Source organism: Dicentrarchus labrax, unplaced genomic scaffold, assembly GCF_905237075.1.
Source record: "Dicentrarchus labrax unplaced genomic scaffold, dlabrax2021, whole genome shotgun sequence".
NCBI classification, from domain to species: Eukaryota; Metazoa; Chordata; class Actinopteri; family Moronidae; genus Dicentrarchus; species Dicentrarchus labrax.
In genome coordinates this window covers 16878299-16894712 of record NW_026136712.1, presented here as the reverse complement: position 1 = coordinate 16894712, position 16414 = coordinate 16878299, and the positions used below count along the sequence as shown (strand labels likewise).

At 39.1% G+C, this 16414-nt stretch overlaps 1 protein-coding gene across 4 annotated transcripts in view; it reads left to right on the top strand.

Moving 5' to 3' along the window:
• Nucleotides 1–16414, top strand: part of LOC127373746 (melanopsin-A-like) — a 29615-nt gene that overhangs the window by 5943 nt on the left and 7258 nt on the right. For 2 of the 4 annotated variants that reach the window (XM_051418482.1, XM_051418481.1), the window contains exons 2-9: nt 1259–1395; nt 1629–1762; nt 7219–7422; nt 10003–10174; nt 10629–10790; nt 12332–12439; nt 14678–14849; nt 14967–15068. In XM_051418482.1, coding sequence (XP_051274442.1) covers nt 1259–1395; nt 1629–1762; nt 7219–7422; nt 10003–10174; nt 10629–10790; nt 12332–12439; nt 14678–14849; nt 14967–15068 — 1191 coding nt within the window. Of the gene's footprint in view, nt 1–1258; nt 1396–1628; nt 1763–7218; nt 7423–10002; nt 10175–10628; nt 10791–12331; nt 12440–14677; nt 14850–14966; nt 15156–16414 lie in introns of all 4 variants that reach the window. The other 2 variants (XM_051418479.1, XM_051418478.1) reach the window with 1 other exon arrangement.

The following is a 16414-nucleotide window of genomic DNA, read 5'->3' as shown; positions in this document are numbered from 1 at the left end:
GAGTGCACACAGATGGCTACAAGTGCGGGTGGCACCTCCCTGGCTCACAGCAGACACGCTCAGAAGTGAGAGTCAAGATAAATCCACTTTTTAATCCTAACTGTTTAAAAAATATACTCTGAGCTCAGTGCAGAATCCGGTGTGACTACAGTTTTCTATTCCTCCAGAAACTCCGGCTGTGCCCCCAGCTCTCTTCTGCAGAGCTCCCTGGGCTCAAACAGCTGTCGGTGAGCAGCAGCTCTGTTTCTCCGGTCCTCCCCACACAACACTGCAAAAGCCTCGACATACACACACATTTTTCACTCAAAGTTGAACATTTTCAAGTCGCCCAGCTCTTGCGTTTTTTTTTTTTTTTTTACGATTAGCCATTTCATCTCATTATATTGTGTAATTGTGACTTTTCAAACCCTGTCAATTACAGTTACCATAATTGGCAGTGGCCTACGCTAATGTAAGCTGTACCAGAGGCATTGGAGAGTTCTTTGTTGGTGACAGAGGTCGATAGAAGTGTCTTCAGTCTGACCTTCAGTCTGACAAATAGTTACTGGAGCATAAAGTACAGAAAGATGCTTTCATCTTCTCTGAGCTCATGATGAGCTATTCAGAGTGGGTACTTAAATTGTAGGTTGCTTGAAGTCCCCTAATGATGTTTTAAACCTTATTATTGACCCTAATTATACCACTAAATATCCTATTAAATCAATATTTTAATGGAATGTATTTGTGGTGTATAGAGTGGGTTCCAGACTAAGTGGATTTCCTCTCACTCCAGGGATTTATCTAACAGTTGCTGACACACTTAGGTACAACATTTGAATGTGTACCCACCAAACCAAGCCACATCTTGAATCATTGTACAGTTCCAGGCAACAATAAATCAAACCATATTTAAACAAGACATCGTAGTTTTTTCTAGCTGGTGTAGGCTACAATCTCTCACAATGTTCAACATATGGAAGTTTGTTAATGTCGAGTGAGTGGCTATTTTCTTTTTCAGTTTCCTTTATTTAACCATTGGCGAATTATCCTAAGTATTAAGATAAAAATAATTAATTTGCTAATCTTTTTTTAATTTCCCTTTAATTTCAGTTCTAGGCAAAATCATCCTTTGTACTTCCCAAAGCTTGTTACACTTTCAGTACATGAGCATGAGACCTGCAGTGACATCCGTTTTTGAATGACATTGATGTCCTGATATAATACAATGACTCTAATACCACAAATTAACCAATTCCTTCCCATTTTCCTGTTGCTATAGGGTTCCATGGTTCCAAGTTACCCATTTCCAACGGTAGACGTACCAGACCACGCTCACTACACTATCGGCGTTGTCATCCTGGCTGTGGGCATCACAGGCATGCTGGGAAACTTCCTGGTTATATATGCTTTCTGCAGGTACTTTTTTTTACTTACTTCAAGTTTTGAATTAGCTTCCTTCAATAAACTTGTTAAGTTCACTTTTTTCCATGTGTCTGTGTTAATATATGTGATAATGAGATGACTGATTTATTCATAGTCCAGGTCTAAGACTATAATAAGATTAATTACAATATTTTAACAGCTGTGTCTGTGTGTGTGTGTGTGTGTGTGTGTGTGTGTGTGTGTGTGTGTGTGTGTGTGTGTGTCAGGAGTCGGAGCTTGCAGACACCATCTAATATTTTCATCATTAACCTGGCTGTCACGGACTTCCTCATGTGTTTTACTCAGACCCCCACCTTCTTCATCAACAGCATGCACAAGCGATGGATCTTTGGAAAGAAAGGTAACATGTGCACACAAAGTGGCATGAAGGTTTAACATTTTACACTTGTATTATATTTAAAAATGCTGCACAGAGATCCTCATACAACAACCTAAACACGGACTAATGATATTACATACACTCTTTTACATGTACATGCACACATACAAATCATTATGCACACACACTCTAAATTCCACAGGGACCTGTATTGTCTCCCTACCCTTTTGAAAGTGACCTACAGTTCAATTAAAATTCTGTACACACACACACACACATGCATGCACAGGCACAAACCTGCCATCCTCTGTCACCCTTTCCTGCTACGGTGTAAAAAGACACACCAAAGGCTTACTCTGCAGTATCCCATCGATCACAACAAGCAAACAAGAATGCATGTCGGTCGTTTGTTTTACCTGAGCGCATTTTGGAGGGGGTTGTACTATAGTGTGTATTATACATCAGCGTGCAACCTACTGAGAACAGAGATAGAGCGATGGTAAAAAACACTCCACACTCCACTGATCAAACACCGATAGTCAGAGCGCTGTGTTTTCCTTCAGGAGTTGTCCTGACCTTGATGAAGACAGCCAATCACAGTCAGAGCTGGAGGCCAGTCCTTAGTGGTGGTTACTGCAAGAGGACTCTCGTTTCCACCTAGAAGACCTTTCTTTTTGTCCTTGTGCCAATTGTGTTAAAAAAAAAAGACAGACAAAGAGGTGTAGAGGTCAAGCATGAATAGCTAGAAATCACAACGCTTCTGCTAATGTTTACTTGTGTTTTTTCAACCTGTTTTTATTAGAATTCATAGAAATTCCCCGTAAACTCTTTAGTGAAGGCGTTTATTAATAGCACTGTATCTTTAGGGATCGCAGTGTTTGTAGGTAAGTCAGATAATATGTCAGTCAAACTTTGTTCTACAGGGAACAATCTTTACAATTATTGGATACAAATTTGGTACAAGACATTAGATTAGATTAGATTCAACTTTATTGTCTTTGCATAAAGTACTAAGACAGCGAAATGCATCTAATCAGAAGTGCAAAAAGCAGGCAAGTGCAGAGTAATGTGCATATGTACAGGGGTATAAAAAATAACATATATATAGTGAATACACTAAGATATATACAGCTATTAAATTAAGATATCTACAGTACAAACAGAGTAGTAGTAAATTATATAGTGCAGAGTGCAGGGTTGAGAATATATACAGACAGCTAGATATGAATACACTAGTATTCATAGGTAGTTATTACCAATGAATTTAATGAGTAAAGCCATCAACAGAATTTGTTGGTGCTTTTCTCACTTAAAGTCTACATGAAATGGCAGTTAGAGCAACCTTAGCTTTTATAATGTGACAGAGTTTCAGAGTGAAACTGAATATTCAAGCTGAAGACCTTTATTTGTCCCTGAGGGGCACTTGATTCTGCCACAGTAGCAATAAAAATAACAACACAGAGTGAAACATACAGATAAAAAAAAAGCCCATGCGTATATAACCACACATCATAGAAAACACATGTTGAGTAAAAGGTCAAGTACACATTAGTGCACGGTTGGAGGAGTGTTGAGCAGTGGAGGGTATGAAAGAGAATTTATAGAGCTGTGGCTAGTGGTTGTCTGAGGGGGGAACCAGAGGGCAGTAACTTAAATTCTAAGTACTGGTGTTGAGTGCTGTCTTACATGATGGATTCTGTCTTCTTTAACAACTGTTTATTGTACAGTTGTCTGCTGAGTGTCCCAGTGATGAAGTGTGAGCATGGTATAATTTTGAGGGGTTTCAGGGTTTTGATTTCATTGCTCACAAGTGATAGTGACGCTCTTCATCGCTGTTTCCATCTTGTTTTTTATCTATACAATAACTTTTCCACCACAGCCAAGCATACAAACTTTTTTAAAATCAAATTTCTCTTCTACTCAGTTTGTTACATGCAAATTGAAAATGAAACACACTCATTGATTAATCCTAAATCCTAAACATTTGCTCTTACAGGCTCATTGCAGGACCCTATTAGGACTTTTCAATTCATGAGATGTTTTACATGTACTTGGTATGTTGACTTGACCAGAATGCAGTGAACCTTGCCTTTCACACAAAATGCCCCAGGACTTTGTTACTATTGATCCTCTCTGGAGAACATCTGCTGTTCTTTGGGAGCCAATCTGGACTTCATTAGCTTCAGTAAGTTAACAACGACTGTCAAACACACACAGACAGTCAGGACGACGAATGTACAGCCGTTGTGGTTTATATTAAATCACCTGAGTGCTATTTGTTTGAGTTCCTTCACACAGGCGACACACTTCAGATTTTGTCTTATGTTTGGATGTGACGACTTGGTGCTGTGATTTCATGATTTTTGACAGGTCGGTGGTAATCGCACTTTCACCCGCCTAAAGGGACAGCAGCTGATAAAGTGATGATTGAGTGTTTGTATTTGTCAGTGTGCAGGCTTGTGCATCTGCGAGTGTGCATGATTGTGTGCATCAGATTTCTTCATACATTATGAATACATTTAGCATAATGATACTCCACAGAGAACAGCATCTTGGAACATAAAGAGACATGTTAGAAGCCACAAACACTGTGTCACAGCATGCCGGCATAATAGACATAGCACAATAAACCTATTATATATACAATAAGTTTGATATGTATTAAATATTTAAGCACTTTATTTAATATTCACATATTTAAATACTAATATTGTATGCTGTTTGTACATGCCACACTTTCTCAAACCTTCCTGTTTCCCAGCATATCACCCATCCATTTTTTATCACACTGCTACTCGTTAATGGACTGCTTATACGGCACATTTCTTCCGACTCAGTGTGCTTTGCACTACATGTCACATTCACCCATTCACGCACTGATTCAAGGTGCCAACTGCTCATCAGAAACAGAAACTACTACATTCAGCTGTCGACGTTGGGTTCAGTATTTTGCTGCTTCCTCACCTTCTCTTCCTCTCCCACAAATTCTTCCTCTGCTCACCTCTTTTCTGACTTCCATACATGACCTTTGTAAATCACCACATTTAGAAGCATGTCTATCAGAAATTGAAAAAATAGATGGTTAAGAGCTTTTTTTTTCCCTGTTAAACCAGCCAAATATGACCAGTTGTATGATAATCTGAATGTTAACATTGATGGTTGTATTATTTCTGAAAGCTCAACCATCAAAAACCTTAACGTTATCACTGCGCGATGCCGAAACTGAATCCATGTATTTGTATCTTCCAGATGTGTTGATTGTAAGGTCCTTTTTCCTGATGTTCCTTCAGCTTGTTCAGAATACTGCAGCTACAATCTTCACAAAAAACTACAAAATTTGATCATAAAACATCCCTTCTGGTCTCTCTTCACTGGTTACCAGTGCAAGATAGAGCTGATTTTAAGATTCTTCTTTTAACTTATAAGGCCTTGCATGGACTTGCACCACCTTAAATATCTGAGCTAATTCCTTCAGTCACCAAAAAAATATTCCAGCATCAGAGGACTTCTACTGTGTACATTATCCCTGGAGTGACCTTCCATGTTAAAGAAGCAGATTCAGTTGAAATCTGTAATCAAGACTGAAAACCTACTTTTATTCACCATCAACTTTTCAAACATCCCTTTAACACTGATTGTTTTATTTGGATTTTTATTATGTTGTCTGTTTGCTATATGTTTTGTCCTTTGTATTCTCTTAATTGTAAAGTTGTATTCGGTACCATTCTTCACAGTAATTCTGCATTATATTTTTTTAAGACTGATTGAATGATTGATCCTTCCGTAATTTTCCCTCTCTTGTTCTGTCTCTCTTCTTCCCTGCTCTATTCACTCCAGATGGCTTTGTTGTAACAGAATACAACATTACTTGTTGCCAAAGCAAGCAACTGAAACTGATTTTGTTATCAACCGTAACATTAATAGTGAAAAGAAATACAATTTGGAGATTTGGAGATACAGAAAAAGCTTTTAAAACAAGCCTGGCTGATCTCTCTGTGGTCTGAATGTTTAAATAGTAAGTTGGTATGCAAGAAGTTTACCAGGAAAAGATTGATGTCAGAAAGTCACACCACAAAACAAAACAGGATGAAAGATTAATCACCTTTGATAGTGTCAACATCGAAGGGATGACAACTGGGTATCATTCTTCTGAAAGCTGTAATACATCACTTATTTATTTTGTAGCTAAAAAACAATTAAGCCTATAGCTCATATATAGCATGTTATGTTAATGTTTAGCATATTAACATTCAAAATAAAGTCAGCACAGGACTTCAGTCATTAGTTAAAAAAGTCAGACCATCATCATTGCTTTCCCTCTAGTTACGTGTCATTATTAACATTTATTATTTTTTTTTTTTCAGCCTTCCAGCTCTTTTCATATACTATCACACAGAAGTGTAGCTTGAGGGGAGAATTAGTCCAATTTGACAAAGAAAGTAATGTTAAACCTGCAAAAACTGTTTTGTTTTTGGTCACTTAGGGGCAAAGGAAACAAGTTGTGAATCACACTGACATATCGTCATCTTTTAAGTTGATTTGACAAACAGTTGCTTACACATCCAGCAGTTACAGAGCAACATTATTGTTCATTTGGAGTCTTTTGGTGTCCAATATTTTTTGGTCTCTACCAACTCCTGAAGGAAATATCTGGCTCTTTAGCTGCTAAATGGTCCACTGTGTTTAGGCACATGTGTGTGATATGAGCACACAGAACAGTATCAGCAAGTGAAACACTATGCTCACGAGGGAGCATTTCTGCTTTCTGCTTGCAGATTTCTCTGTGTTTGTATCACGTGCACGTGCCTGCTTTTCGTGTGTCCGGGTTTTGAGTCTAACTAAATGCCATAGTTCACTAGCAAGTCACTAACTGTGTCTGTCAGCTGATTGGGCAAAGGGTGTACAGGGGATCGTTTTTTTCGAGCCTTTCCGCTGAAAAAAGCTGCCTGCTGCCACTGAAATCAATCCCATGAGAGCATTGAAAGTAAACCAAAACAGTAAACTTGTGGGTTGGACATATAATCAATGAGCTACAGATTTAGGTAATAATTCTCTTTAGGTTAATCTTTACAAGCGACCCCTGTCACATTATCTCATTGTTTTCACATTGTGATTTGATTTTGTTATTATGAAAATATTGATTGTAGCCAATGTTTTCATGTAACTACTTGCCATTACAATCTACTAACAAGGAATTATGGAGCATGTGTGTAACAGATGTTCTCTAGGTAATATGATATTAGCAAATAATACAGTAAATCTGATATGGCAGTGTGATGGTTACTTGACAAAACCGCAGAGAAATATCTTTCTAAAACTGTCAATAAAACTGAGTTACAAGTTGAGAAACACAATCAGCTACGGTATTTCCAGCTGTTGTTCAAGAGCTGCAGAATCTACTGCCATAAAATGCATTTATCCTGATAACAAACATATTTTTCATTCCTTTCCCCCCTCCCTCACCTCTCCTCCTCCAGGTTGTGAGGTGTATGCCTTCTGCGGAGCCTTGTTTGGTATCTGCAGCATGATGACGCTAATGGTGATTGCAGTGGACCGGTACGTGGTGATCACCAGGCCTCTGGCCTCCCTGGGGTTGATGTCTCGTAGGAAAGCCCTGAGCATTGTGGCTGCGGCCTGGGTCTACTCCATGGGCTGGAGCCTGCCCCCCTTCTTCGGCTGGAGTGAGTACAACTGGACGTCATTATTGATCAGTGTGATCCCTCTGAGGGATTCAGTTCGTTGAGCTCTGTCTAAGAATTTCACTCTCGTTGTTTTTATTTGTGTCAGCGTGTCAAATTCCTGCTGAATGGTGCACAACTATATCAAACAGATCTGATTTCTCCTTTTGTCAACATGCCAAATGCATTTAGTATAAAATCAGTTATCAGAAGGCAGATCACCTAATGTCTACCTGAAGCTGACATTACAACAGCCAACAATAATTGTTGATGAGGTTCGTGTTAACAAGTCAGCGTCTATTAGGTTAGCAAAAGTTTGTTCTACTTCTGTCACGGTCACAATTTGTCATTTTTATTGGCTGTCAGTCTTCAGTAGGGTGGGTCTGAAAAGCCTCTCAGAGGGCCGACGACCGAGAGGTTGTAATTAAATTCCATAAACCTAACAACAAATAATTTCCCCAGTAGGCTAAAACCTTTGCTGAAACATGGCATACTGAACTGTTTTACAAAATAACAGGAAACAGCTCTTTGTTCTCAAAACACTTTCACACTGTCTGTGCAAACAGGACATAAATTATGGGAGGACCAATGGGCACCGCAGAACACAGTAGGCATTTGGAAATGTAATTTATTTTAATCACACACGTATGCACTTAATTGTATATAATTGTTGGTAGAGATTGTCACAACACAAGGGAAAGTACAACTTAGTGTCAGCTGCATAAACACTCACCGGTGATGTCTGTATATATATAATGTAGCACGTAGACAGTCAACAGAGAACAGCCTTGCATTCGTTTTGTTAGTTATTTCCAAAATGCCATTATATAGGCTCTGTCTATATACTCAGCACAGCCAATTAAGAGTTTTACATTTGTTCCTTACATGAAAGAGTGTTTGCTTCCACTTCCAGCTTCCACTGAATGGACAGATTGGACCACAAGTTGAGAAGGTCGGACATACTGTAGTTATTCAAACAGAAACTAAACATATTTTGAACATAATACTGGTAGGCCCTGTTTAAGTGCTGTCACCCTGCATTGACTATGTTGCTTGCTGTTTTCTAAAAATTCTCTTGGGGTTTGGAGCCCCCACTGCCACAACAACTTAACACAACACGTAATAAAAGTGACTTATGGCTTCCTTCCGTGTCTGGAGAAAAGGAGAGTGTTTTTCAAAGTCTGCTGTTAAATGATGGCCAGAGATTGTTATGTGTGTGTATATGATCAGTTGTGTTTTCATGAGTAAGTGCAGACACAGTAGTGTCTCTTTGTGTGTGTGTATTTTCTTTGTTGACTTTGTATGAAATGAAGGATGCAGTCCAATACAGAAGAAGCCTGTGGTGTGCATACCAAATACTACGAGTGTTAGTTTTCACAGCAGAAACAACCATTTGTGATTTATCTGATGGATTATGCACATGGGCCACTTAGGTCCCAAAGTCACAAAGCCTCAGTTTGACAGGTGGTGTTACATACATACTGAATAAATTAGTAAAATTCAGTTTAATTAAAACAATCAGTTATAGGTGTTTATTAGCAGTGCTAGCTCTGGCTTGGCAGTGTTGGTTGGTTGGTCTAAAATTTAGTAGAGATAATCATGGTCCAAAGGGGATGAATGCTGATGATATTGATTGATTCCTTTAGTTTTCATCCAGTGCCACCAGCTGGACTTGATGATTGATGACTTATCTCTACACATTTCATCAAACCAACCAATTTGTTCTCTGGTGTGCAAACACATGGGAACCACTATTGACTTTTTTCATATGGTGTCTAATGATGTTTATTTTAACATATAAACTTTAAAGAAATAGGAATTTAGAAAGCTTAAAGCTAAGCTAACCAGCTGTCCAAAGGCACAGAAATCTGCCTACCATCAGCTTTAAAGCTCACTAATACTATTTCTTGGCCGGACCCACTGACTGCTGACAACCAGTGGAGCCTCCAGAACGATCCAAACGTGTTGTTTTGACACTTTTGTACGGATTAAACAAAGAGTATGTTGTGTAAATTAGTGAGCTTTAGAAGTGCTTGTTGGCAGATTTTATTTTCCTCTAGCTGTTTCTCCCATTTCTAACCTTTATGCTAAGCTAAGCAAACATCGTCTGGCTTTAGCTACATAAAGATGGAAAGATGTGAGAGTGGTATCGACCTTCTCTTCTAACTCTCGACATGAAAGCAAATAAGGATTTTCCCCAAAATGTATTTAAATTTAATTCCCTTAAATAATTTGGCCTTTTTTTGTCAAATTTCATGTCAGTAGAGCAGCCAGGTATTGAGATCCAAATCAGATAAGTAGAAAGGTGATGAGAACAAAACAACCTTAAGGTGTACAGTATGTATAATTGGCAACCCACCAACATGACAGCCTGACAACTGGAATGTCAAATGAGGTACATTGCAAAATTCAATTCCACCTTCTGGTTATCGTTATCAACACTGCATACTTGGAGAAGAGTAGGATGGATGTGTTCCTATACAGAAGTAGTTGAGGGTCTGTCAGATAGAGACTAAGCAGGAAGTTACACAATACAGAAACTGATAGAAAAGCAACCACTATAGTGCGTCTGTTCTCCCACAGGTGCCTATGTCCCAGAGGGTCTCATGACATCTTGTTCCTGGGACTACATGACGTTTACCCCTTCTGTCCGCTCCTACACCATGCTGCTCTTTACCTTCGTCTTCTTCATTCCTCTCTTCATCATCATCTTCAGCTACTGCTGTATCTTCAGAGCCATCCGGCACACAACACGGTTGGTACACACACACACACACACACACACAAACACACTGTGTAGTCATGCTTCTATCTTGTTCAGTCTTGCAACACACGCTCCCACATGCATCAATAAACACATGGGTGTCTGACATGGTGCTGTGCGTGTGTTAAAACTGATGTCTTGTTGAGTAACGATGTGTCTGGGTTTTTCTATCGATTTTCACTGAGTCTCACTCAACCTGAACACTGATACTGGATTAACAGGCTGCACTGGCAATGTAGGTGATGAAGAAATTGAATGTGGGTGCACATGATAACACAAATCTATGTCAATTAGTCATTGCTGTCTGTAACTGTAAAGAAAAATACAATAAAAGCCCTCATGAGGAAAAAAAAACATATTGAAATGTCAAACTTGATGTATAAATAATATTGAAAGCAAAAGAAAAACTAAAGAAGTTTCATAACTGTGTGTATGTGTGTGACAGAGCGATAACAAAGATCAGTTGTGAGGGAACCAGAGACTCCGCTAAGAGGTTCAACAAGATGAGGAGTGAATGGAAGATGGCCAAGATCGCTCTCATTGTCATCCTGCTATATGTCATTTCCTGGGCCCCTTATTCCTGTGCAGCCCTCACTGCCTTTGCTGGGTAAGTGTGTATGTGTGTGTATGTAAATTTTTTTTACAGTCCAGTGATGTCAAAAAATCATCATAAGGACTGAAAACCAGCAAAGCACTACTTTGGGGGGGCTATGGTTCATAATAAAGCATTACTTCTAGTTTCTGATTGAATTATTCATTATTCATCCATCTCTCCATTTTAACCTTGAAGATGGGACATTAATCCTGATTCCGACACATTTAGAGCAAATGGTTATACAGTACAGTCAGATTAGGTAGTAAAGTCTCTGCTGTTTAGGCATTTAAAGCATCCAAGCAACAATAAGGATTCTGAGGAAGCCAATCCCCATCATGAAAAACAAAAACATGGGATCACAGGACAGATCTTAGTTAAACAGCCTATAATCAATATTTTTTTATAAAAAAATCAAACAGTGTGACAGTCGTCATTCATATAGTGATGAATTTACAGAGAATTATCACCTCAATCTGCAGCTCCCCTTGGCTGTATGGGTAGCAAGTTTTAGCTCATTGTTTAGCTGTCCAGCCCAAAACTTTACTGTTTTGGTTCACTCTCACAGTGTAATTTTTCGGCTGTAGCAGGTAGCAGTTTTCAGCCCAAAAAAAGTTTTAAAAACCTACTGTACACCATCTGCTCAGCACCAAACAGCAGACAAACACCAGCTGGTGAACATAGTGGAGCATTAAGCAGCTAAAGAGTCCGATATTTCCCTCAGGAGTTGGTAGAGACCAAAAACAGAGCTAAAAGGAGCGTTTTGTTCCCAGAAAAATGAATCTGAATAAATGTCATTGTAGCTCCATATCTGCTACATTTGTAAACTGTTGGCTAACAAGTTCAACACATCAACTTCATAAGGTGATATGTCTGATAATATGTTTACAGCTTGTTGTCACTCTTTTAAGTGGCCAAAAAAATCTATTTTGCATGTAAAGTAGTTCATATGGGCAGAAAGTGGTTCATATCTGGTAGAAAGTTGTTTCAGTGGAAACTATTTACAACCCTGTTTTCGTATGTTGCACTCCAACTTTAATCCCATGGAGAGATACATATATTAAAACCTGAAGAAAATACCATATGATATCATTGCCTCCTTAATGTGATGTGTTTGCTTTTGAGTGCTGTGGTCAGTCAATCTTAACTATTAACTAATTGGCTATTAATAGAGTGAAACTGAGTTTATTGATTAGATGTTACACCTACTACATCTTTTCAGTTCAAGTACACATTTTATGGGGTGTTTAAACAATAACATGAATGCAGCATCGACAGTGAGTGTGACTGTGTGTCCCACTCACTAACATGTTACATCTGGTTTGTTTAGTAGGTACAAAAACAAGTGTAAAAAGGTGTTGTTTAGTTTACTGTGAGGGACTATTTCTTAGCCAGGCACAGTGGCTCCTGACACTGATGGTGAAAGTGAGTCTGTGTCTTTACATTAATCCTGTACAAGGAAACAGACCCACCACTGCCCTTGTCACATGAATGTGTCTCATTTCCTTGTCTCATTTTTCTTCCTCTTGCCAACATCTATCTTTCCTGCCTCTTAGGTATGCTGACTTGTTGACTCCGTATATGCACTCTGTTCCTGCTGTGATTGCAAAAGCATCTGCTATCTACAACCCCATCATCTATGCCATAACCCATCCCAAATACAGGTAGGATGCACACTCAAGTGTTAGGTTTTATTTACAACAAATTAAGTTGATGGTGTGGAAATAACATAATGCTGAATTCACTGCTTACCCAGGCTATTATTATTGGAGTAGTATTGCCAATGTAGGTTTTATGAGCTTTACAATGTAAGTATAATATACACTATACTACTACTTTTCTATACTACACAGTATATTATGTGACAGACAAATAAAGAAAAACATGAGGACATTGCAAACAAATTATTAAAGAAAATATAAATTCATATGATAGAAAGAGATGCACAGTGTTTTAACTGGGGTAATAGTGAGAACCAAGAAAAAAAGATTTAAAATCCAAAATAGGAGGCAGTGATATTCTACGTGTTTCTAGTTTTGCCTTAGGCAAGACATGCTTTGACATATTTTTGCTGCTTCCATGGCAAGTAAAGATTTTATTTTGTTTTAGTCTAAAAGTGCGTCAAATTCTTGCTCGTCCTCTGATTGTTGTTGGCAAAACTGATTCTGTTTTCTCTGTGCTGCCAGGTTTGTCTGTGTCCACCAGTCCCAATAGCTAGGGTGTGGTCACTCAGTCCATATGTAGTAAACTCTTTCAGTCTCTGGTCATATAATTTATATTGTCTGATCAGTGCTAAATAAAATAGAGGATTATTTTTTGCAGTAGCTGCCCAGTAGTTGGTGTTAGTGGTGTTTTTGGCACAAAAAATTTGGTGGATCAAAGCACTTAGATTTTAGCAGGCATCATCTGACACAAGAGTTCTAATGTCAAATCAAATTAATGCCATTAATGACAGTTTTGGTTGTGGTAGAATATTTAATTTGAATGCTGATACTAAAGCAGATTAAAGAAACAACACAAGACAACACAACCAGAGGGAGAGAATAACAAAAGTAGTAGCCTAATTGTGGGATAAAGTCTTCCCAAAAAAAAGGTGGCTTGTTTTCTTTTATGTGTGCAAACTTCTCTGTAGCTTTGCTGCGGGAGTCGAGAAGTCCATTAATGAATTTGATAAGAGGGCGTTCATCCTTTCCCATCCCATTGTGCTACGTGTAAAGGTCCTGATCGTTTTCAGTGAGGGAAAGTTTCTCTCAGACTATATTGTGGTCATTGGGGTGGTAATGATGATTTTGAGCAGTGTCTCTGGTTCTGACTAAACTGACTTCAGGTTGTTATATTACATAACTCAACAGAAAAAGTTTCTCCTCGTTTACAGTGGGCCTCATATTACTCCTCATTTCTATAAAATATCGAAGCGCTACCTGTCGTGTTTTCTTTCTATTTCATGATTTTACATCCTGGTGTTGTAACAACGCTGCTTATTGGGGTGCTTTTCTTTTTCTTTGGCTATAATCGGGTTGTGTGAGGGCTGTGCTGTACTTTTAAGATGTATTAATTAGACTAGATTGTAGTTCAGTGTCTGATTCGCTCATACATAGCATCACTGTAACATTAGATAGATGTACTGTATGTGATCAGGCTGTGTCATGTCACATACAACGTTAATAATATTCTCCATTGTATTCCCAAACTATATTTACATTCTTTCATTCACTTTGCGATATACAGTGAGCGTGGTAAAGTGGAAATGAGACCACTATTGTTTTGCAATCACTATGTTTCTTTCATTCACTTCATGATAGAGAGTGACAAATGCAAAAGCCTTTGTTTGATGTGTTTTGATGAAAGGCAGCAGATTACTGAGCCTTCCTTCAACTTGCTTCATGTCGTCTTCATTCCTGAAAAACAAGCAGCCCATACTGACCGATCACGGTTCTTGTGGTCTTCGTAGCTGACGTAGAAAAGAAAAGTACATTGGTAATGTCCCTGCGGAGAAATAAATACAATAAATATGATAGACAATTCACAGACATAAACTACTACACAATATGCAATTCCATTTTTAAGAAGGGGCACGTCAGCTACTACAGCCTATATGGCGTCTAAGTGGCTCAGAAACTGTGCGACAACCCCTTAATACACAACTATAAAACCAAGGCTGAGGAGACTTTTTGGTATTTTCTATTCTTGGCAACACGGAGCTCTGTAATGTCACCGCTGGGGTCACTGGCTTTAATGTGATATTGAATTATCATTGCTCTGTTTTAAGACTCTAATTAAAAGGTGAAATTGGCCTATACCAGCTCGGCATCCAGGGATGTCAGGGGGCCCCACACTTCACTATCACATAATAAAATTGGTTCAATTATGGATTTAAATATTTCTCTCTATCTCTTTCTCAGGTCAGCACTTAGCAAGTACATTCCCTACCTCGGGCGATTGCTGTGCGTTACTGGCAGAGATCGTTTCAGCAGCAGCAGTTTCCAGTCCACCCGCCGATCAACCCTCACCAGCCAATCAGAGAGCAGAGGCCTCAGCAAGCCCCGCAACTCCTCGGTGTCTGAGAGCGAATCAGTGAGTGTATCTCATATCTAATATGGTATGTCTCTGTCTTACGCTACCTATGAAGAATGCTTTGAGTTACCAGTTGATGATTTTAGTCTTGTGTCTATGATTTTGTCCGTGCCTCAGGCCCACTTCTCAGACACGGAGGAAGACTCATCTCGGACGCCTGTCCCTCGTCAGTTGTCCAGTGATGTCAATCAGGTGCGCCATATCAGCCAGAGGTCAAAGGTGAGAGGTCACAACACGGGAGAGTTTGAAAGAACTCCTGTCCACAACCCCACTGACCCTGCCATATGTCTACTCTCACAGATCACAGTGAGTATCAGGGTCAGGTTTATGTCAACATGCTGTTACTTACATACTTTAATATGCACTATGTATTCAACTGAAGATGTATTCAATCTGAAAGTCATACATTTCCAGCTTTATTACTTTAAGTGTCAGATAGGTGTCGTCTGACTGAGATATTGTGTCATGTAGTGCTCAGTTGAACTTTTCCCACATTAGTTTATGATATTTTTGATGGGAAGTTTCGCTTCTGTTTTGGCATTACGTCAAGACTGATCTTAATCCTCTCCTCCTGCGACTGAGAAGTGAGGTCATATTGTTTTAGAGTGCTGTTAAATTCAATAGACGTCATGTTTATGTTCGGTATTTCATGGCAAGTAATTCTATGAGGTCATGTTAGTTGGAGCCCTCTTAAAACCCAGACTCGGTTATGAAAAGGATTCCTTAGCGTGTAATCTGATAAGTCCATGTTGCTTTGGTCCCCTGTAACTTCATGGTTTGATTTTTGGGATCACAGTGTTTCAGTGTCACTTGCCGCGTCGCTTTGGAGTCTGGTTAAACACTTTTTGTTTGCATTTTTTGTAAAGTCACAGAAATTAAGGTTCCTGAAAGAATTCAGTAGCTCCGAGACTAGCATGACTTTCACATGATTTTCTAAAGACTACTACCATCCCCTGGACTGGAATAGCACAATCACCTGACATTAGGCTAAATGCTTTAACTTAGTATGACATGCTGACATCAGCCATCACAGTTTTATAAGGCACCACTAATTTGTAAGTGAATCCAGGTGAATACTTTACAAAAACAGCCAAAGGGCTTCTTTAGTTCTGATTAAGGGTCTGGTTGTGCACGTTCTGATGGTTGGTCAAATAACTTGAGAAACCCCCGCACACCTTTCTGATATCAGATTAGGGGGGCTGTGTCCAACATGTTCTGTAACTTTCCAAAAAAACAACGATATCCACCAGGGTTTGAATTTCTTTCAAAGACTCTTTTCCCATTTCTTGCACAACTATTTCTGTCACTTTTAATGTGAACAACCAAGTGCAATACCATGAAGGACTTCCAGGAGAGATTGTCTGAAAATGTGCACCCTCATTTAAACAATATCGTGTCTCTATGATGGCCGGCTTTTCATGCCACCTTCCAGTGTGGCCGTTTGGATCAGATATCTGCCCTGACATCCCTTCCCAGGCAGTTTAGGACCCATTTACACCTTGACTCATGTGACTCCAATGACTCTAACATGACAGACAGGTGGACTAACGACCCACATGTGACCT